The 22,096-nt window shown below is 40.6% G+C and overlaps 1 protein-coding gene across 4 annotated transcripts in view; it reads right to left on the bottom strand.

Annotated features, from left to right (window-relative positions):
• Positions 1-22,096, bottom strand: part of LOC117810642 (protein diaphanous homolog 3-like) — a 256,109-nt gene that overhangs the window by 213,910 nt on the left and 20,103 nt on the right. For all 4 annotated transcript variants that reach the window (XM_034680563.1, XM_034680566.1, XM_034680564.1 and 1 more), the window contains one exon: positions 10,926-11,056. In XM_034680563.1, coding sequence (XP_034536454.1) covers positions 10,926-11,056 — 131 coding nt within the window. The remainder of the gene's footprint in view (positions 1-10,925; positions 11,057-22,096) is intronic.

The raw sequence follows: 22,096 nt of genomic DNA, 5'->3' as shown, positions 1-22,096 counted from the left end.
GTTAGGGTAAGAATGGTTTTGTAACAGATTAAAAGCACAAAATTGGGCATTATAAGGCTGCTCATAAAAACACTGTAAAAGGGTTTTTAACAAAAACCATTAGTTTTTGCAAAGTTAAGGTAAAACATACGGATACAAAAGATCCTAAATTAAGAGCCGTTCGGGAGTCGAAAGAGCCGGCTCTTCTTTGGGGGCCGAGTCAAAAGAGCCGGCTCTCTGAAAAGAGCCGAACTTCCCATCACTAAAGCACATGCTTACTACCATTTGCACTCTTAGATACCCTTGGAACTATTTGTATTGTAAAACGTATCCATGTGAATACTTCAGACCTGTACCATAGTGATAAACAGATAACACTTCAATTTGAATCAAGTAAATACCACTTGTATCCTTTAAAACAGAGGGTCATTTCATTCCTTGTGGACTCAACATGACAGCATTTATACTTTTCAAGTTATTGATCTTAAACGCTTTCAGAAAATTACAGGTAGCAAGACTCACATATCCCTTTGAGCCACTAAATGGTATCATAACAATGGTGTATGCTGTTTTGTAATGACACAGCACAATTTTATAATTTATTAGAAATGTATTCAAATTATTTCACGGACCCCCACGCTATGGTTCACGGACCCCTACTTTGAGAACAACTGAGCTAGAGTAGGGTAACTGAGCTCTCAGCCTGCAGAGAAAGTTGTGAGGCACAGACCTCCAAGCTCTCTGCCTGACTAGTCACACTATAACTTAAATATAAGACTCTTTGAATCAAAAGAGCACTCTATAAGGTTAATGTACCATAAAACATAAACAATATACCCCTGTTTTCTGTGAATGCATGATTATGAAGTGAAGGAGAAAAGATGTGAAAAAAGTTGCACAGTGTCGCTGTCTTTTCCAGGACAGCGTGAACTCAACTTTCAATGAATGGGGATGTGTTTTGTTAATCGGGTCAGGTCAAACGCAGCCATGTTGGAATAATTTTCCAGGACTATATGTGATTTTCCAGGACATTTTACTTTTTCTCCCATTTTCCAGTACTGGAAAACTGGTCAACTGTTTTCCAGGTTTTCCAGGTTTTCCAGGTTTTCCAGGACGCGTAGGAACCCTGTGCACTGTAAACTGTTATTGAGTCCCCTTTTAGAGTGTAGATGTTCTCCATGTGTTCATTTCGTAGATTTGCAGACACTCTTGCTAAGCTAAGCTATAGTATAAAGAAGTGTGCCATATTCCTTTACATATTTAAGACATATTTGTTGTCCCTTTTTCTTTGTAGAAAACCACACACCCACACAGTCACACGAAGTAAAACCCAAATCAACCAACTTCCAACTCTCTGTGTTTTTCGTGCTCTCGAGCATTTGGCCTTAAGCGGTGTTCTGGCCGACACCCCTGTGTGAACCTGGTAATACTACACGAACTAGTGTCCAGACGGAGTTGTTAACATTATCTCCACTACAATATTGATTTGATCCTCATGATTCAATTCAATTAAAGTATTTGACATCACTTTCCTTACTATCACCTTAAGAATATATCAAGGATTAAAGGACTTATGTCTCAGCAGGATGCAGAAAAACTGGTCCATGCATTTATCTTTAGCAGACTAGACTACTGTAACAGGGTCTTTACAGGACTCCCTAAAAAGTCCATCAAACGGCTGCAGCTCATACAGAATGCTGCTGCTCGAGTCCTAACAAGGACCAAAAAAGTAGACCACATCACTCCAGTTCTTAGATCCCTCCACTGGCTTCCTGTCGGTCAGAGAATAGACTTTAAAATCCTGCTGATGGTTTATAAAGCACTGAATGGTTTAGGCCCAAAATACATTGCTGATCTGCTACTACTTTATGAACCACCTCGACCTCTGAGGTCATCAGGTACTGGTCTGCTTTCAGTCCCTAGAGTCAAAGTCTGACAGAGTCAGTCAATGAAACATGGTGAAGCAGCGTTTAGTCATTATGCACCACATATCTGGAACACACTCCCTGAAAGCTGTAGGTCTGCTCCAACTCTCACCTCTTTTAAATCAAAGACTAAGACTTTTTTATTTGCCACTGCCTTCCTATCTTAGATTATTTTAACCCACTTTAAATTAAAATTTTAATGTAATTTTTAATATATTTCTAATTTTCCTTTTCTTTTCTGTTTTATTATATTTGTCATTTTAATTGTGTTCTTTTATGCCTGTCTGAATGTCTCCAATGCTTTTAATGTTTTAATGTAAAGCACATTGAGCTGCCCTCGTGTATGAAATGTGCTATACAAATAAAGCTGCCTTGCCTTGCCTTTTGCTGTTGCTTCTGTCTCTGTTCTTTTTTTGAAGCACTCTGTGCTGCATGCTTGAATGTATAAAAGGTGCTATATAAATCAAAATGAGATGAGCGTTGAGTTGAGCATGGGAGGGCTGTTGGAGGCCCAGTTCTTCCAACCAAGATATACAGCAGCATGATCAAGCTATTCCATTACACATGAGCCTGACTGTCCGTGTAATTAGTGGTGACTTCATTAAAAGCCAGAGCCTACAGGGCACGTTTCCCTGAAGGGTCAAAGTGGTGACGGTGCCATAAACAGCGGTGGGTAAGGATTGATATTTGCTATTAGTCACAGTTAATGGGACTGCTGCAAAGATAGGTTATTAAACCGTCTATCACACACGTAATTTATACAATTCTAACAAAACAGGTGTGACTGATATGGAAAGAAAAGCTATTATGCATGTTTGAATAACTCAAATCCAACCAATTTAATTATTCCATCTACACATAAAGCATCGTTTTTTTTTTAGCATTACATTTCAAAATCAATCTTTTAATTTTAGAGTTAATCAGAGTGAGATTGCAGGAACTGCAAAAGTCTATATGTATGCAATGATATTTTCTCCTGCTTTTTAAAAAGGTAACTGACAACCATATCTCTGTTGATAATCTAAAGTTTTGGAGCTCTAACGCATATCAAGCTGCAGCGTTAGTTCATTTTTTGCAAACATGTCAATGATTCTTAGCAGTGACACAGAAAGTGGCTTCTTCATGGCTAAAAGCTCTCAACACAGATTACCTCTTTTTAACCATCTTGACAAGACTCTGACGCTCAAGAGGTTCTAGAGTTATAGTGAATTCTCTGTTCTTTTACTCCACCATCCATGTGCCATCACTCATGCTTTATAGTGTGAGTAGGTGTAAGAGAGCTCTGGTGGGCAGAGTGCTTTTCACATGTGAACTCAAAAGATGAGCCTGGCTGATAAAAAAAAAGAAGCTTTTACTAGCCTTGAAAGAACTCAGACTTGGTCTAATCAATGGGATTAGTTATTCCAGCTGTGTTAACAACATGTAAAAGAACTCATCTTGTATTCACTGGTGCTGCTCTGGTTAAAGGCAAGGTGGAAGAGGAGTAAGATGAAGGTTGGTGTACAGACTAGGTTGATTTGATGCACACTGCTGATATCAGGGCTCCAGACGGCGACCAAAAAGGTTGCATATGCGACCTTTTCTTCAGCATGTGCGAGTATGAATTTCATCTGGTCGCGCTCATGCGAGTGCATCAATGCTCCCTTTAACACAGGCTCTGTATTAGACATTGTGGTTGAAAGTCGCCCTCTTCTTTACCATCAGTCCTCCACCTGCACTCTCTCCTGTTCTGAAGAGAGAGCGACGTCACGTACACGCCAGACAGAACTTCACGAAAACAAGTGTTTTGCTATTTCCACAAATGAAGCGGTCTATCGCTGATTATTTTAAAAAACAAAATGAGAAGAGGGAGGAGGAGGAGGAGGAGGAGGCTGGTGGTGAGGGAGAGCCAGAAAAAGGTGCCAAATCAGATTGCAGTTAAGCCAGCCTCCACTTCTGAAACTATAGTCAAGCCAGCCAGCCTCTGTTGTGAACGTTCAGAACAAGCAGTACGATAATAGCGCTGAAACACAGATTTTACATTTTCTGAATAAATTATGATTTTAGATATTTTCCAAGTGAGATTATTTTAAAAATCCCAGTTTCCATTGACGAATTTCAGTTCAGACCGATAGTGGAAAACGTCATGGTTTAATCCTGTCAATCACAGCTTGATCTGATGTGTCATTTTTAAATAAAAGACACTTGAAATGTAACATAATTGCAATAATTTGGGATATATTTAAAGTGAGATTATTTTTAAAATCCCAGTTTCCACTGACTAATTTCAGTTCAGACTGATAGTGGACAACCTCATGGTGTAGTCTTGCCAATCACAAGAAGATCTGATGTGTCATTTCAAAATAAAAGACACTTGAAATTTAGCACAATTGCAATAATTTTGAATATTTTCCAAAGTGAGATTATTTTTAAAATCCCAGTTTCCACTGACTAATTTCAGTTCAGACTGATAGTGGACAACCTCATGGTGTAGTCCTGCCAATCACAACTTGATCTGATGTGTCATTTCAAAATAAAAGACACTTGAAATTTAGCACAATTGCAATAATTTGGGATCTATTCAAAGTGAGATTATTTTAAAAATCCCAGTTTCCATTGACTAATTTCAGTTCAGACTGATAGTGGACAACCTCATGATGTAGTCCTGCCAATCACAAGAAGATCTGATGTGTCATTTCAAAATAAAAGACACTTGAAATTTAGCACAATTGCAATCATTTTGAATATTTTCCAAGTGAGATTATTTTTAAAATCCCAGTTTCCACTGACTAATTTCAGTTCAGACTGATAGTGGACAACCTCATGGTGTAGTCCTGCCAATCACAAGAAGATCTGGTGTGTCATTTCAAAATAAAAGACACTTGAAATTTAAGACAATTGCAATAATTTTGAATATTTTCCAAGTGAGATTATTTTTAAAATCCCAGTTTCCACTGACTAATTTCAGTTCAGACTGATAGTGGACAACCTCATGGTGTAGTCTTGCCAATCACAAGAAGATCTGATGTGTCATTTCAAAATAAAAGACACTTGAAATTTAGCACAATTGCAATAATTTTGAATATTTTCCAAAGTGAGATTATTTTTAAAATCCCAGTTTCCACTGACTAATTTCAGTTCAGACTGATAGTGGACAACCTCATGGTGTAGTCCTGCCAATCACAACTTGATCTGATGTGTCATTTCAAAATAAAAGACACTTGAAATTTAGCACAATTGCAATAATTTGGGATCTATTCAAAGTGAGATTATTTTAAAAATCCCAGTTTCCATTGACTAATTTCAGTTCAGACTGATAGTGGACAACCTCATGATGTAGTCCTGCCAATCACAAGAAGATCTGATGTGTCATTTCAAAATAAAAGACACTTGAAATTTAGCACAATTGCAATCATTTTGAATATTTTCCAAGTGAGATTATTTTTAAAATCCCAGTTTCCACTGACTAATTTCAGTTCAGACTGATAGTGGACAACCTCATGGTGTAGTCCTGCCAATCACAAGAAGATCTGGTGTGTCATTTCAAAATAAAAGACACTTGAAATTTAAGACAATTGCAATAATTTTGAATATTTTCCAAGTGAGATTATTTTTAAAATCCCAGTTTCCACTGACTAATTTCAGTTCAGACTGATAGTGGACAACCTCATGGTGTAGTCTTGCCAATCACAAGAAGATCTGATGTGTCATTTCAAAATAAAAGACACTTGAAATTTAGCACAATTGCAATAATTTTGAATATTTTCCAAAGTGAGATTATTTTTAAAATCCTAGTTTCCACTGACTAATTTCAGTTCAGACTGATAGTGGACAACCTCATGGTGTAGTCCTGCCAATCACAAGAAGATCTGATGTGTCATTTCAAAATAAAAGACACTTGAAATTTAGCACAATTGCAATAATTTGGGATCTATTCAAAGTGAGATTATTTTAAAAATCCCAGTTTCCATTGACTAATTTCAGTTCAGACTGATAGTGGACAACCTCATGATGTAGTCCTGCCAATCACAAGAAGATCTGATGTGTCATTTCAAAATAAAAGACACTTGAAATTTAGCCCAATTGCAATAATTTTGAATATTTTCCAAGTGAGATTATTTTTAAAATCCCAGTTTCCACTGACTAATTTCAGTTCAGACTAATAGCAGTAACAATAACAGGAGTCTGCAAGAGTGGCCTCCAACATAAAACAGAATGAAGTCAGATGTTAGGGCAAGTCTGCACACTGATACTGTGGAGGACCTCATCTGAATCAGTGTTGAGGGGCCAGAATTGATGGATTATGATGCTAGGCAGGATGTTTAGCTGAGGTTCTCCAAGGGGAAGAGGGTTAGGAGGCCCCACTATAAGAGCTTTTAAAATTATATAAAATAAATGACCTTTTCTGTCAGCCACTGCTTGTTGCAGGGAAACTTCATATTCACAGTGAAATATTTTGCAAATACCACTATCACTGTCAATCTTTAGTTCATATGAAACTACGGTATACCAGTGATACCAGTGGAAAAGTTAGTGTAGAGCCCTGGATATGATTAATCATCTACAACAACAGCTAATGACAGGTGTCAATGTTGGCTGACTGACACGTGTCTCTTTGTGTCTTGAGCCTCTCACTAACTAGTCTGTCTGTGTGCAACACTGCCAGGTGATGCATTTCTGCTTGGAAAGAAATATGATGCAACATTGAATGCAATGCTATCCTCTATTGATGTTTTTTGGAGTGTGTATTTGAAGGTGGATAGTCGGGGAATTTACTCTTTGTGAGCGTGATTAAACACAATTTTTAATCAGTCAGAGTTTTAAACTTGTGTGATCAAACCAGAGCGCAGCTTCCAAACAGACAACTCGTATGAAAAAAAGGTTACCAACCACTGTAGCCTGTAGTTAAAAAAGCACAGCACACTGCCAGCAGACAAGATTAGGGATACACTACAAAGCAAGAGTCCACACGATGATGCAAGACCACAGCCATCCTCAATCAAGCAACACAAATGCATGGCAGATCTATTTTACACGAGGAAGAGACACAGTGGAGAGCGTGGAGAGATGTGCTTTGTATTGTCGGGGAAGTGTTTTTGAACAATAGATTTCATCACTTTGAGGCAAATTTCTGCAAACACGTTTCTCGTTGAAATGTCAGCGTGAACGTGAAAAATACAAATACAAGTTTGTTCAATTAAATGAAGGAGTTTGAATTATTTTTTAATGAAGCAATTAGATTAAAAAACAAGCAAATCTTTGATTAACAAAGACTCATTAGTGAGATGTTTACAGAATACAATGCACCAAAGAAACTCTTATAATGGAGTGGGATGTAATAATAGATGGGAAATGTGTACAAAAGTAGTGTGCAACACATGCTGTGTCAGCACAGTGTCAGGTAGGAACTGACTTTCTTATGGAGTGTTTCTAAGGAAGCCAGCTGTCCCTGTTTGAACCCTCCAAACTGAAAATTAAAACCCTCCAAGTTTATATTTCCCATCTCTAAAAGCTTTTTATCAATCTGGTTTTAAATCTCCAGCAGAGTTCCTTCTCCTCTTGTGCAGGGCGGCAAATGTAGAGCTGAAGGTCAGTTTGCTTGCAGCTTCTGCTTTCTCAGCGTATTTATCCGCCGAGTTCTCAAGGGCGCAAATGTCAGCTTCCATCTGAGCCCTCCTTTTTCTGAAATTATCCAGCTAATCTGTTAGGGCCTTTTGCTACAGGTCAACAGATTGCTGTTCTTTCTTTCTCTGTCTTCATGCAGGTAGCCATGGTTCCTGAATCCTGACAAACTTAGAAGCTTTTTTTGGTGATGTCTACCTGGTCCTGCCCCCCAGCGGACCTGACCTGGTCAACGAGGAGCCTCTGAGCCACAAGAGATATTTCCTCGGTGCTCTCCAGTCGTTTCTTCTTGGATAGAAAATCCTCTCTCTACACAGGCCTGTTCATGAGACAGCACAAGTGGAATCCTCACCACAGCCCTGCACTCTGGAAATTAATGTTTGATCCCCATGGTGGTATACTCTCTATTTGGTCTGGAGAGCAGCGGAGTCACGGAGTCACAACACTCCCCAAACTCTCAAAGAAAATCATTCAACAAGTATGTGAAATATTCTCTGATAAGAGGTGCAAAAAACTAAAAATTCAGCTGTGGATCTGCAACCCAGACACTGCATCCTTCTTACCATTTGGCAATGCACTAGTGCGTTACCAGCAATATCTGTGAGCGTCCTGCAGCCTTCCGCTTTGCTCTCTGCTTCTCTAATTTGGGGTTCTTTAAGGCTGGCTTTAGCAGAAAATCAAGAGAACTTTTGTCTCACAGACTTCTGTCATGAAAAGGGACATGGGGATGCTGCAACGTGAGAGATGTTGATCCATGAGAGGAACAAAAGGTGCATTTCGAGCAAGAGGTCTTTTAGCCCCCAGAACTACTTTCCTCGGAACTAAAAGGTTCCTGTGCCCTCATTGTTGTCTGCATATCGCCAGTGAGCTGAAGTCCCGGGTAGATTGTGCAAATGAGGCCAGTGACGTATGGAGAAAAAAATTATATTAAATAATATTTTGAAATCTTAATAAAAAACTAAACTAGTATGCATTCCCAGGAACTCCCTATGTGTTTCAACAACAACTCCACAAACACCATTACGTTCAACCGAAAGTCCCAGGACCTTTGAAAAGTACTACCCCTCCAAGCAGGGGCTTTTCAGGGGGGAGATTATTTACCTGAACTAAATTTAGACCCTGGTTCCTCCGGTCGAAATGCACGTAGTTCAGGGGTAAAGTCCCTAGTTTTGGGGTAAAGTTCCTGCAGTGGAAAAATGCCTAAAGAGACAATCTAGTAAACCTGTCCTCCTAAAAGTCTTGACCTCACATCCTCAATCCACTAAAGTTAGCAAAACCAAAGAATTGGCTTGCTGCATCCAGTTGTTGCACAAATACTTAAAACTGAGAGACCTATTGCTCTGGAGTATTTGCATATTTTTAATTCTGCATCCATCTTTATCATTTATCTTTCCTTCACTTACTTTATATTGTGATTTCATCGTAGCACCAAACAGTCTCATATCAAACAATATAAAAGAGGCTATAGACTCACATGCCTACTTCTCTTTTAGCGAATAAAAAGTGGGTCAGACTTTGATCAAACACTGTGATGTATGCTCTCTCCTTCAGAGACAGTTCCCTAAGGTGAGGAGCCAAATGTATACAAGTGTAAGTGTTCACTGCACTGCAAATCTGGCTGCCATCTGGCTTCAGGGGAACATGACTGGAAACAGCTGGCTTAAATCTGAACACTACTTGTGGTAGGACTTCTGTAATTAGCCATCTTAAGTGCCAAGACTTACAACAGTGAAGGGATTTTCAATACTGAAGGGATTTAAGGACTCACAACAATGAGAGGGTTTCTCAGCCAATTCGGAACTACATAAATTGTATGTATCAATGCATCGTCTGCAGTGAGGTTTTTGACTGCATGTTCTTCTTCTAAACAACTCTCTGATCACCAGTCTCAGACAGGAAGCTCAAAGCAGCAATCAGAGTTTAAATGAGGGAGAGAACCAGGAAGGGATCCACTTGTCGACTGGGCTCCCATAGTGTTAAAGGTAGAAGCCTGCCCCATGGTCACAGAAGCATATTACATATGCATTGTTAAGATACATGAATACATTTTTAATTGAAGCCCCCTTCAAAATAAGAGAAGCTATAGCACAGGGTAATCCAGTATTGTTCTGAAGGTGAACCTATGCATACCCTCTCTTCTGAGGCTTGAAATGTCTGGCTAAAAAAATATTGACATCATTAAATCAGGATTTTTTGACTCTAACAATACTGATGGATTGCTTTTATAGATAAAATAAATCTCAAAATTTCATAAAATGCCTTAATTCAACCAAGGGAGAAAAGTATCTGAGTGAAATTAAAAAACTGAATTTAAAAAAGTAACTTTGGTCTTCATGCAATCCACTCTGAATGCTTTACTTTAAATGTGTAATGTTGTTTGAAGACAAGATGTATGATTTGATTGAATTATTTTCTGTTTGTGGAAAAACAAAAAACAATAAAACTCTGTTTAAAAAATAAATAAATAGATAAACGAGTAACTTTAACTATTTTAGGAATATAAATAATCTTAAATTAATATGGGGTATTTATTGAAGTATTTAAGTAAAATAAAATCCCTGACAGTGGTAGCATCAAAAATGATTAATTTATGATAAATAATAAAAAAAAATAATATTATAAATACTTCAAAATTAAATTAATTAAAAATCAAAATTAATTTAATTTAATTAATTTAATCAAAATTAATTCAAAATTACTTAGATTTCTTATTCGTATACCTTATAGAATGTTTGTTGAAGTAAAGTAGTATTAGGAAGACCTACATCAAAAATGCACTACAGAGGAAACACCCCCCTTTGACACAGATGCAGTAAAAACTGCTTTATTCTAAGCTTTCAAAGGTAGAGCTTATTTATAGGCTTTGCATTGGATTTTATTACATTCAATAAAAGCTGATGAAAATGTCTCAATCCTCATAATTTATTAATTTAAACTACCACCCAGTACAGAACAATGGGAAAGTTATGGGTTACGTTAGAATCAAACTTCTGGACGACCTGAACATTTAATCTCTCAGGCTAATGAAGGAGCTGACTGCTGCAGCACCTCTGAGAGCCTGAGAGTTCACTACAGAAGACTTTGCCCTAAGTCAACTACAAAACCTTTAGAGCATTGCCGTAGAGTCCATCAATAACCTCCACTGTCAAATGCTTATATGACCTTTAGTTGACCAAAGTATGTATAAATCTATAGACTCAACAGCTTAGAGTTCCTGTGAATCTGAGTCTATTCTGGGGGAAGTCGATAACAAAGCGATGGTGTTTTGCTCATGATGAAGCATGTATTCATTCTTTCATTGCATTATATTCTTTATAATGAATACTTTGATGGAGATGTCTTCGTGTTGTGTTAAAAATGCAGAGACCATCTAAAAAGGCACATAAAATAAGAAAAGCACGTCTGAAATTTGTGCATTACCTGACAGGGTTGCTGGTAAGGGACACTCGCAATGAGTCTAGACAGGCAAAAAGGCGTTCGTCCATCACCCCAGACTTCAGCTCTCCCAGGAATTCCTGGGGAGATATTTGATGGCTGCTTCTCAAGCTACCCTGAAAAGAGAAGAAGAGGAATCCCTTTAGAGTAGCTGTGGAAAATGTGAGTGAAAAACATGAGTCTGAATGGACTGTTCTGTGACAGAAAAACAACAGGTCAAGAGTTTTTAACAACCACAACAAGACAGAGCACCCAAGGATTATTCTTCTGTCTTCTCTCTTTATTTTGAGTATGAAGGGAAGAAGCATTTTGACCACATGGCACTCAAACAAGAACATACCAGTATTAACTGACAGTTAAGCCTGGCTTATACTTCTGCATTGAACCAATGCCATAGCCTATCCTGGGACTTCCACCAGATCCGCGGTCGGTGTCCATCCTCATGTGAGGTAATTACTGAATCAAGGATTCTCCTCCTCCTCTCCTCATCCATGTTGTCTTTATGGTCCTCTGAAAACCTCTGACCTGTTGACTCCAGGCTCTGCTCATCATGACGGCTTGTCTGATGCCTGACTTCCTGTCCCGCTCCATCTGCTCTGTTGAGATTGATGCGTCATGCTCTGGCATCCGGCAAAAATAGAAGTCTTGCATATCTGATCCGGAGGGCCTAGACCTGCCGGATCAGAGGCACAGCCGCAACGCAATGGAGCGGATCCAGTGGAAGTTAACACATTGACTCGAATAGAAACCCATCAGATCTGGTGCTGTGACGGTTCAGAGACGGACCGGACAGGAAGCCTATGCGTGTAGCCTGACGTGCTCCAGAATGTAACTACGAGTGGAATCGACACGGACCCCAAGCCCTATGATTGGTCGATGGCATTGTATTTCCTGCATTTAGAGCACTTCATAAATCACAGTCCGTCATCCATACGTTTTCTACAATGTCTCCTCTGTTCTCTTCCATGTAATCATTGCTGTATGATAAACAGCAACATGTATCAGTTCTAAATTAACATAAAATCGCTGTGGAAAAAGCAGAAGAAGAAATAAGCGGGTCAGGAAACAGGCGACCTGACTATCGTAGAGATCACACTGTCCTCTTGTGTTTTGGTGGAGTACTGCAGAGCTAGGCCGACACATCGACGCACAAGTATGTGGTGTTTGCGTCCTGGTTGGCCACTGCTGCTTAGAGTCGACGCAGAAGAGTAAAACAGGCCTTACTGAAGACCAGAAAAAGCTAACTTCCCTGAACAAAATCTCGAACAGAAAGTGAAATGTTAGAAACAGAATTCCTAATGTGTTCCTAATTTTCTCCCTTGCAAATGACAGCTTTCATTTGGTCTCTTTAGCATTCAAAAAAGGTTTAGGATATCCTTTGACTGACCCAAAACATCACAGAGATCACCAACAGTTTGTTTCTGATTCAAATTCTTCTGCATCAAGCGGTGAAATCATTATCTGCTTCAAGCACACAGCTAAATACAAATTTGTTTCTTCTCATTGTTTTAGAATAAACAACATTTTAAGGTCGATTTTTTCTTCCTCAAACAAAGTGCGACTCAATAGTAACTCGCACACAATGCAGAAGTGCAGGTGTATCAATAAATTATAGATCGCAGTGTCAACGCTCCACTGTAAGGGTTTAAGTCTGCCTCTGGGTGGACATGTGAGAGTGATGTAGGTGGTGATGCCAGACTTTGAGTAGACCTGGCCTTTAGTTTGAGGGCAGTGAACAGGAAACCATGGAGGAAGAAATAAAACTCTTATCAATACTCAGAGTGTGTGCCGTTATTTATGCACAGAAAATCAGCAAATTAGATTAATGACTGCCAAACACAACAGGCACAGACTCTTAGTGGCAGATGTATCTGTCTTTAATTTGAGAATGTGCACATTTTATGTCCCTCTGCGTGCATTTTTATTTCCCTGACAGACATGCCTGTATTTTCAGTATTTTATACAGATCAGGTTCATTTTAATTAAGGTTAAATTCAAAATGCTTTCAAAGCTCAAATCCTCAGAAAAATCCTCATAAGTGATGATTTAAATCAGGCCAACATTTAAAGTAAAACTGACATGTTTTTGGCTGCCACACTTGTTCCAAGGTTTTGGTCGAAAGCCAGAATTTTACATCTCGACTAAGCCCAGGGTTACAGAGAAACCCATATGCTAATTCCACAGTTCTCTACATGACATCAAGTGAGGTCTCTTCATTACTTTCCAACGAAGCCCGACAAAAAAGACATATTTCCCAAGTAGCACATTTCCAAAGGGGCACAGAGTCTCAAATCTTTTAATGCTGGTTCAAAGTGAAGTCATTAACACAGAAATCAAAGCCAAATCTGTCTGACGCTGCCACACGAACACGTGCAGAAGGAACCCACGCCAAATGTCACTAACACATGATATCTGGATACTGCAAAAACAGCCAATGTATAATTTGCCAAGTCTAAAAAGAAGAATCTATATGCATCTCTCCACTGTAGTTCGTGCAATGAATAAGCCCACGCTGTTGTAGAGTGTGTAAAGACAGAAACAGCCAAAGCTTTTCTGGGTTTGTCAGTGAGAGGGCTGATGTAGAGAAAAGGCTACACTTATTTGGTTTATCAAGACAGCACTAATGCCAAAACCCCACATATCCTTGGGTAATTTTTTGACTCATCAAAGCCTCAAAAATGAGCCTCTTTCACTACCAGCAGGAATAAATAATCCCTAACCCATGAAGGCAGCCAATGGAACTCTGCCCAGTCTGTCTCTCCCTTAACACCTCAAGCCCAACTCTATAATATTACACTCCATTTATCATAAAAATAAAATTAGGTGTCAAAAAAACTCATTAAAAAACAGTTCTATCTGCAACCATCCAGTCGAGTCAAATTTATTTATACAGCACGTTTCATCAACGGTGGTAGACTCAATGTCAATCAAAGACGTGATGGGACATGATAACCTATACATGCTACATGCATGCTGAATTCAAGCCCCAAAACATTACAGACATCAGCTCTTACATGGGACTTCCACCAGATCCGTGTCAGGTCCATCTCCAATCCGCTGCGGTCCAGCTCCGTGCTCTCTTGTCTGCCAACACCCACCGGTTGCGTTTTCAGAACGAAGCATAGAGCAGGACCGCCGGACGTCTGGAGTCATGTGACCAAGGCTTTCCCGTGGCAATCACTGAATCGAGGATTCTCCTCTTCCTCTCCAGTGGCAGTTCTGGGGAGGGGCCAACAGGGGCTAGTGCCCCTGTAAAACTGAACCTGGCCCCAACCTCCACACCAAACAAATATTATACAACAAAAAAAAAGCTTCGGTATCACGCCGATGTTACAGGCGGAACACATGGTTCACATTTGGTGCCAGTCCCTTAGAGCGCTAAGGGACTCATGTTGAGTGTAAACAGCCAAACAGCTGCTGTCAGTCTGCATTTTGATATAGTAATATAGGGATGCACTGATGTTTTGCCAGTTTGGTCTCAGCCCCCTTCTTAGTCTCTTTTGTCAGGATTGAATGTGTCCCTCTGACAACACCCTTGGCCCCAGCCTGGCCCCCCAAGTAAAATTGGACTAGAACCGCCACTGCTCCTCTCCTCATATATGTTGTCTTTATCAGCCTCTGAAAACCTCTGACTTGATGACACCAGGCCTGGCTCCGCTCTAAATGACATTTTTTTGCATAGTGAAGTTAAAAACAATCTAACAATAACACAGAGTGTTTTATTCTGAAAATTAACCAGGTTTTTATTTTGTTTTGGTGCCTGACTTCCTGTCCCGCTCCATCTGCTCTGTTGAGATTGATGCGTCGTGCCCCGGCATCCGGCAAAAATAGAAGACTTGCGTATCTGATTTGTTGCGTTCCTGCCGCATCAGAGACGCAGCCGGAATGCAACGGAGAGGATCCAGTGGAGGTAACACATTGACTAGAATAGAAACCTATCAGATCCGGTGCCGTCACGGACCGGAGACGGACCGGGCACAGAGCTGGTTGAATTTGGCCTTTACTCTTGTATATTCAAAACCTCTGGAGTAAGTGGTTCTATTATGTATGGCAAGATTGGCTCAGCACAGCAGGGTGTACAAATGCATCCCTACATAACAATTTTCCAGCAATAACAACGTCAATACCCTTCAGAGTAGTTACCATCATGACTAAAAAAAGCCTCCTTCTTGGCTTTATGGGCCTAGGTCGACTCCTGCCTCCTTTGTCTCCTGCTCTGTCGCGAGTAACTGGAACAACAGCCGCAATTTCACCAATTCCACCCACTCACCGGCAGCACAACAGCCCATCAGCGATACACTGAGTGTGTGCCTCTGTGCCTTTTCCTACTTCTGGCTCAACGGTCAAACGCCTCTCCTGTCCTGGAGAGACAAGATGATGACAAGCCTGTTTGTTTCCTGGGATCTCTCAAGGCCTTAAGCAGTCAGAGAACCATGAGTGCTACTCATGACAGCAACCGGCAACATCTTGCTGGGCCTTTCTCACTAAAGGAGCGATTGTGACAGCATGTTTGCCCACAGCTGGCATCAGAGGAGATGTGGACTCACCTACAACTTCAACCCCGTAATTTTCTGCAAAAGGAGCCCAGGGGGATGTCTGTGTGACCTTTCCACCTCTTCATTCCACACAGTGGATAATGTCCAACATGATGTGTATTCATTTTTTTCAGATATCTTATATATACAGTCAAGTGTAGTGGTTAGGGATGTATGGATATATAGCAAGACGGTAAATCAATACAAATAAGGGTGGATTAAAATCAATTCACTGAGTGGAGGTGTTTTAAGTTTAAAGCATGTTTCAGAATCAACTGACTAAGACGGCTCCCGGCCGTCACATGACCACGTTTAAATGCTTATTTTTCTCAATTAATACGAGAAAACTGGACACCGAGTCCAAAATATGATTCTGTTCAGTTGTCCTGTTGCAGTAAGTCCACATGTTGTAGTCTTCACTCTATGACCATGCATCCACAGAGATTATTTATAAGCCTGCTCCTCACGTTGATAATCAGTGTGTTAACATTTTGAACACCTCAATATGATCCGTAGCTGTTTAATACCATTAGTACTATACATTGTGTCGTGAAGGAAATTTTGATTTAGGTGGAAAAACGCATTTGGCATTATTTTAGACATTGAAAGCTTTTTTAATGATTAAACGATCATTTTATTCATATTTTTTAGATGTATTTTGGGGGGCTTTCTTTGGCTTTATTTGATAGGAAATGTGGGGAGCAGAGAGTGGGGAAAGACATGCAGGAAATGGTCACAGACGGGAATCGAACCGGCGACACCTGCGACGAGGACTGTAGCCTCTGTATGTGGGGCGCTTAGACCGCTAGGCAACCAACCAAATGGTGGAAAATAAGTATTTGGTCAATAACAAAAGTTCAACTCAATACTTTGTAACATAACCTTTGTTGGCAATGACAGAAGTCAAACGTTTCCTGTAAGTCTTCACCAGGTTTGCACACACTGTAGCTGGTATTTTGGCCCATTCCTCCATGCAGATCTCCTCTAGAGCAGTGATGTTTTGGGGCTGTCGCTGGGCAACACGGACTTTCAACTCCCTCCACAAATTTTCTATGGGGTTGAGGTCTGGAGACTGGCTAGGCCACTCCAGGACCTTGAAATGCTTTTTACGGAGCCACTCCTTCGTTGCCCGAGCGGTGTGTTTGGGATCGTTGTCATGCTGGAAGACCCAGCCACGTTCCATCTTCAATGCTCTCACTGATGAAATGAGGTTTTGGCTTAAAATCTCACGATACATGGCCCCGTTCATTCTTCCCTTAACACGGATCAGTCGTCCTGTCCCCTTTGCAGAAAAACAGCCCCAAAGCATGAGGTTTTCACCCCCATGCTTCACAGTAGGTATGGTGTTCTTGGGATGCAACTCGGCATTCTTCTTCCTCCAAACACGACCAGTTGAGTTTTCACCAAAAAGTTCTATTTTGGTTTCATCTGACCACATGATATTCTCCCAATCCTCTTCTGGATCATCCATATGCTCTCTGGCAAACTTGAGACGGGCCTGGACATGTACTGGCTTAAGCAGGGGGACACGCCTGGCACTGCAGGAATTGATTCCCTCTCGGCGTAGTGCGTTACTGATGGTAGCCTTTGTTACTTTGGTCCCAGCTCTCTGCAGGTCATTCATCAGGTCCCTCCGTGTAGTTCTTGGATTTTTGCTCACCGTTCTCATGATCATTTTGACCCCCCGGGATGAGATCTTGCGTGGGGCCCCAGATCAAGGGAGATTATCAATGGTCTTGCATGTCTTCCATTTTCTTACAATTGCTCCCACAGTTGATTTATTCACACCGACCTGCTTGCCTATTGTAGATTCACTCTTCCCAGCCTGGTGCAGGTCCACAATTTTCTTCCTGGTGTCCTTCGACTGCTCTTTGGTCTTGGCCATGGTCGATTTTGAAGTCTGACTGTTTGAGACTGTGGACAGGTGTCTTTTATACAGATAACGAGTTCAAACAGGTGCCATTAATACAGGTAACGAGTGGAGGACAGAAGAGCTTCTTAAAGAAGAAGTTACAGGTCTGTGAGAGACAGAAATCTTACTTGTTTGTGGGTGACCAAATACTTATTTTCCACCATAATTTACAAATAAATTCTTTAAAAATCCTACAATGTGATTTCCTGGATCTTATTTTGTCTCTCATAGTTGAAGTGTACCTCTGATGAAAATTACAGACCTCTCTCATCTTTCTAAGTGGGAGAACTTGCAAAATCAGTGGCTGACTAAATACTTTTTTGCCCCACTGTAAAGTCAAGTGTGGTGATTGTATCCACACAGTTGTATAAAGTACAATCTAATGAACCTGCATTGCCAACAACTGTGCTCCACTGCTTGGCTCTGCATCTAACAGAACTTTTCATAAAGGTAAAACATATTCTTGCACTGCATTGCAGCATAGCTTGTGGTGTGGTCTAGTGCAGTGCATGGAAACGGTAAAAATTTAACTTCAAACGGGTCTGAATCTTAACACATCTCTGTCCTCTCGTCACGTCCAACCGCAACCCTGTGGGAGGAATCCTGTCTTTTCATTCACCCACAGTGATTTTCACACAATTATAGTTTAGATATTCCCCCCACAGCTTTGCTATCTCCACCACCTTCTCATTGGGGCTCTACTCTCCTCACAACAGGACAGGGGATTAGAGCATAACCGCAATGCCTCTCTCCCTGTCTCACTGCGCACTCCCTCTCAGAGCACTTACTCTGCAAAGCCCAACTTCTGAGGCCCCCCTCCTTTCTGCCTGATCAGACACTGGGAAGAGGATGCAGAGTTGGCAACTGACAGTGATAACTGACTCTACACGCCATCCACAACAAGTGACACATGTCATGTCCTTGTGCTCTTGCAAAAGACAGCATTGTCTGAATATTATTTAGTCCCTGCAGTCAGCAGGAACACCTTTAGACGGGTACAACACCACCACCTGTGGAGCGTCAAAACCAAGTACAAAACAAGGAGGTTCATTCAGCTGCGACTTCCACACATGGATACATGTTCGTCTAACTAGATGCAGAAACTTTTAAAGAAAAGGTAGGGGTGCTGGTGGTCGAGCGGTCTAAGCGCCCCACGTACAGAGGCTACAGTCCTCGTCGCAGGTGTCGCCGGTTCGGTTCCCGGCCGGTCGACCATTTCCTGCATGTCTCCCCCCCCCCTCAACTCCCCACATTTCCTGTCTCTCTTCAGCTGCCCTCACAAATACAGGCAAAAAGGTCAAAAATATAACAAAACAAAAAAAAAGAAAAGGTGAATGCATGGATTTGAATTCACATAAAAAATGTCACAACGCTCGGTTTCTTTATAAACAAAAGTTCCTTTTACATAAATCTACCTAACTGTGCATTTGTTCCTCTTCTAATGATCAGCTCCATCAACAATCAATCACTTTAATTGAGGTCTTAGCCACAATTAGAATAAGGAAATCTGTAGATCACAGTTTACGTGTGATCAATGTTGGATGGTGAGCCCTGTTGCCACGCCCTTGATTGAAGGTCTATAAAGTCTACTTGCAGATTTTCTCCCCTGTGGTTGACTGAGCTCCTGGGTGAATAGTTCCTGCTGGATTTTGTACGATAAATAAGTTTGATGACACATCTTTGATTTTGAAAAAGTAGACTAGTGTAGTTGCATAAAGGCTTTGACTGAGAGATGTTTGTATGCACTTTGCAACCACTTCTGGCCCACGTGTTTGTGGCGAGAGGAGAGCCAATTGAAACAAATGGATTGGTCAGTGTTGTCATGTTGACCTTTAAGGTTTATTGATGATTTACTTACTTTAAGTAATGCATTGAGTAAACAGCCCACCTTCAGTTACTGAGAGCTGCCTCATGCCTTTTAGCTGCACTGTTAATTTAATCATGTTTCCCCATCTAAAGCTGGCTAAAGTTAACTGGTTAACATGAAAATGCACCAGAACAACCTACTTCTCCTCTGCAGCACTCCTCAGAAAAGATGTTTGAACGCAGCTTTATTTGTTTGGCAAATGTAAGTAATTACATAATTGGAAAAACAAACTAGCTTTGCCTCCATTGCTTGGTTCAAAGCTAATAACAACTTAATTACAATCTATTACTGCATCCAGTGCTGCTTAATACTGCTTAGCTGGAAGTTTGGCTGACAGCCTCGATATATTCTTAACATGATCAAACTACTTAAAGAGTCACTGTGTAATTGGATCGTACTTAAAGAAAGAGTAGTGCAGCTTTAACTCATATGGCCGCTGATCTGTGCTGTCACTCATGTCATGTACTATCCAGAGAAGCTGCTGTCTGCAGAAGTATTGTCTCTGGCAGTCTTATGTACCTCACATTCCCAGACTCCCAGAGTTTCCATTCATTGCTCGATGTTGCCACAGGCTTGCTCACGGTGAGCCCGTGTTGGGTCTCTGTAAATAATATAACAAAGAGGAGAGTCTGGGCCTGCTCTTTTACTTAAGTGTCTCGGTGTCTTGGGATGGCTTTGCTTATGATTTGGCGCTATGCAAAGAAAATTGATTGTTTAATTAATGAGTCATAGTGTATAGTCTACATAGATTTTATTTTACTTTAGAGCCCTTTGACATAAAGTAACAGCTAGACAGGCTCCAAGTTAACTTTTTGACTCAGTAGCTCTGGTGTTTCCAACTTCATGAAGTGAGGAGAACCAGAAAGAATTGAGGAACACAAAATCTACAATAAACATATTAACATTTTTTTTATTACTTTTTATGAAAGCACCACAACGGCTTTACAAACCCTGGGGCAGGGATTTTAAATTTGTCCCTCCTCCTGTCCGAGCATTTCTTGTGCTTGGCACGCTCTCCATGTGGTTAGCGGTTTAAAGGTGACATATCACGCTTTTTTCATCAATATATATTGGTCTAAGAGGTCCCCAAAACATGTCTTTAAAGTTTATGCTCAAAAAAACACTTTGAAATCAGATTTTGGCATGCCTGAAAAGTCCTCTTCTTCAGTCCTCCTCAGAACAGTCTGTTTTCTCTCTAACCACGCCCCCTCAGGAAGTGGATGTGCCTCGGCTGTCCAGCACGTTGATCTAATGTTTACATGTTGGCTGAATATACACGGCTGCTCAGAGATCACGTTACTTCAACCCTCTGAATCTGATCCTGACGGAGAGGCACCTGTAGCAGGACCTTTCTGAAGGATTGGTCATAGATTTAGTGTTTCTTGTTGTTTTATTTATCAGTATGTCGACGTGTGTCTTGGTACACAGCTACGAACATGTAGCTATGTGGCTATGCTAACTAGCGCTAGCACTTATCCATGATAAATAAAAATCATCCACTAGATCTTCAAATCTGCAGGCCTGGGGAGTAAAACCGACCTCTACCAGAAAGGCAGCAGGACCTTTCTGAAGGATTGGTCACAGATTTAGTGTTTCTTGTTGTTTTATTTGTCAGTGTGTCGACGTGTGTCTTGGTACACAGCTACAGCTACGATATGTAGCTATGTAGCTATGTGGCTATGCTAATTAGCGCTAGCACTTATCCATGACAAATAAAAATCATCCACTAGATCTTCAAATCTGCAGACCTGTGGAGTAAAACCGACCTCTGCCAGAAAGGCAGCGGGACCTTTTCTGAAGGATTGGTCACAGATTCTGTGTTTCTTGTTGTTTTATTTGTCAGTATGTCGACATGTGTCTTGGTACACAGCTACGATATGTAGCTATGTAGCTATGCTAACTAGCGCTAGCACTTATCCATGATAAATAAAAATCATCCACTAGATCTTCAAATCTGCAGACGTGGGGAGTAAAACCAACATTTATGTTTATTAAGACAGCCTACAACTAGCATGCCTCCCTCCTAAGCTCCTTGTTAGCACACATTTGTGCAGGTAATGAAAAACGGGGGAGGGATTCAGTATTATTTTATACAGTCTATGGGCTGAACAAGCTCCGAGCTCTGACTCCGTGACAGACCAGATATTGTTGTTACGTAACAAAAACACGGAAGTCTGAAACGGCTCGTTTCACACACATTTACAGAAAGGTGGAGAAATCAAAACAGGGGCAGAATGGATTTTTTTCATTCTCGGGGGGTTTGTAGACATGCCAGGGACACATATTTCAGGTAGAGAACCATTAAAAAGTCAATTTTGCATGATATGTCACCTTTAAGCGCACTCCTGGCCACGACCATTCGCTGCACTTCTTCCCCCCACTCTCTACTCCCCACATTTCCTGTCTCTCTTCAGCCGTCCTATGCAATAACCTTTTGGAGCCATCGTTAGTCCTCCTGCTGTTTCAAAACTACATTTCAGGCACCTCCTTACCAGGGCAATATAATAAAGATTGTGACAACAAATGGGGTGATTTAAAGCGTCATGTGACTGCTGTTAGCTTGACAACAGACATCTTTCCTCTGTCACGGCTGAGCCTCACTGTTTCCACCACGTTTAAATCGATCTCAGCTTTCCATATAAGTATATTTGTTGTTGTTTTTTTATTACAATTGAACATGATTTTTTTGTATTTCCTTATGTGACTGATTATTAAAGTTAAAATAAGTTATTGCACCATGCTGGGAAGAAATATGATTTCGTATGCTAGTTTTACATCAATGCTAGCTGGACTAAGTTAAACAAGTCATTTAGTTTATTTGTTTACTTAAGTTTTTTGTAAA

Source organism: Notolabrus celidotus, chromosome 3 (assembly GCF_009762535.1).
Source record: "Notolabrus celidotus isolate fNotCel1 chromosome 3, fNotCel1.pri, whole genome shotgun sequence".
NCBI lineage: Eukaryota > Metazoa > Chordata > Actinopteri > Labriformes > Labridae > Notolabrus > Notolabrus celidotus.
The sequence above is the reverse complement of the archived record's forward strand: the minus strand, read 5'-3'. Positions and strand labels throughout refer to the sequence as shown.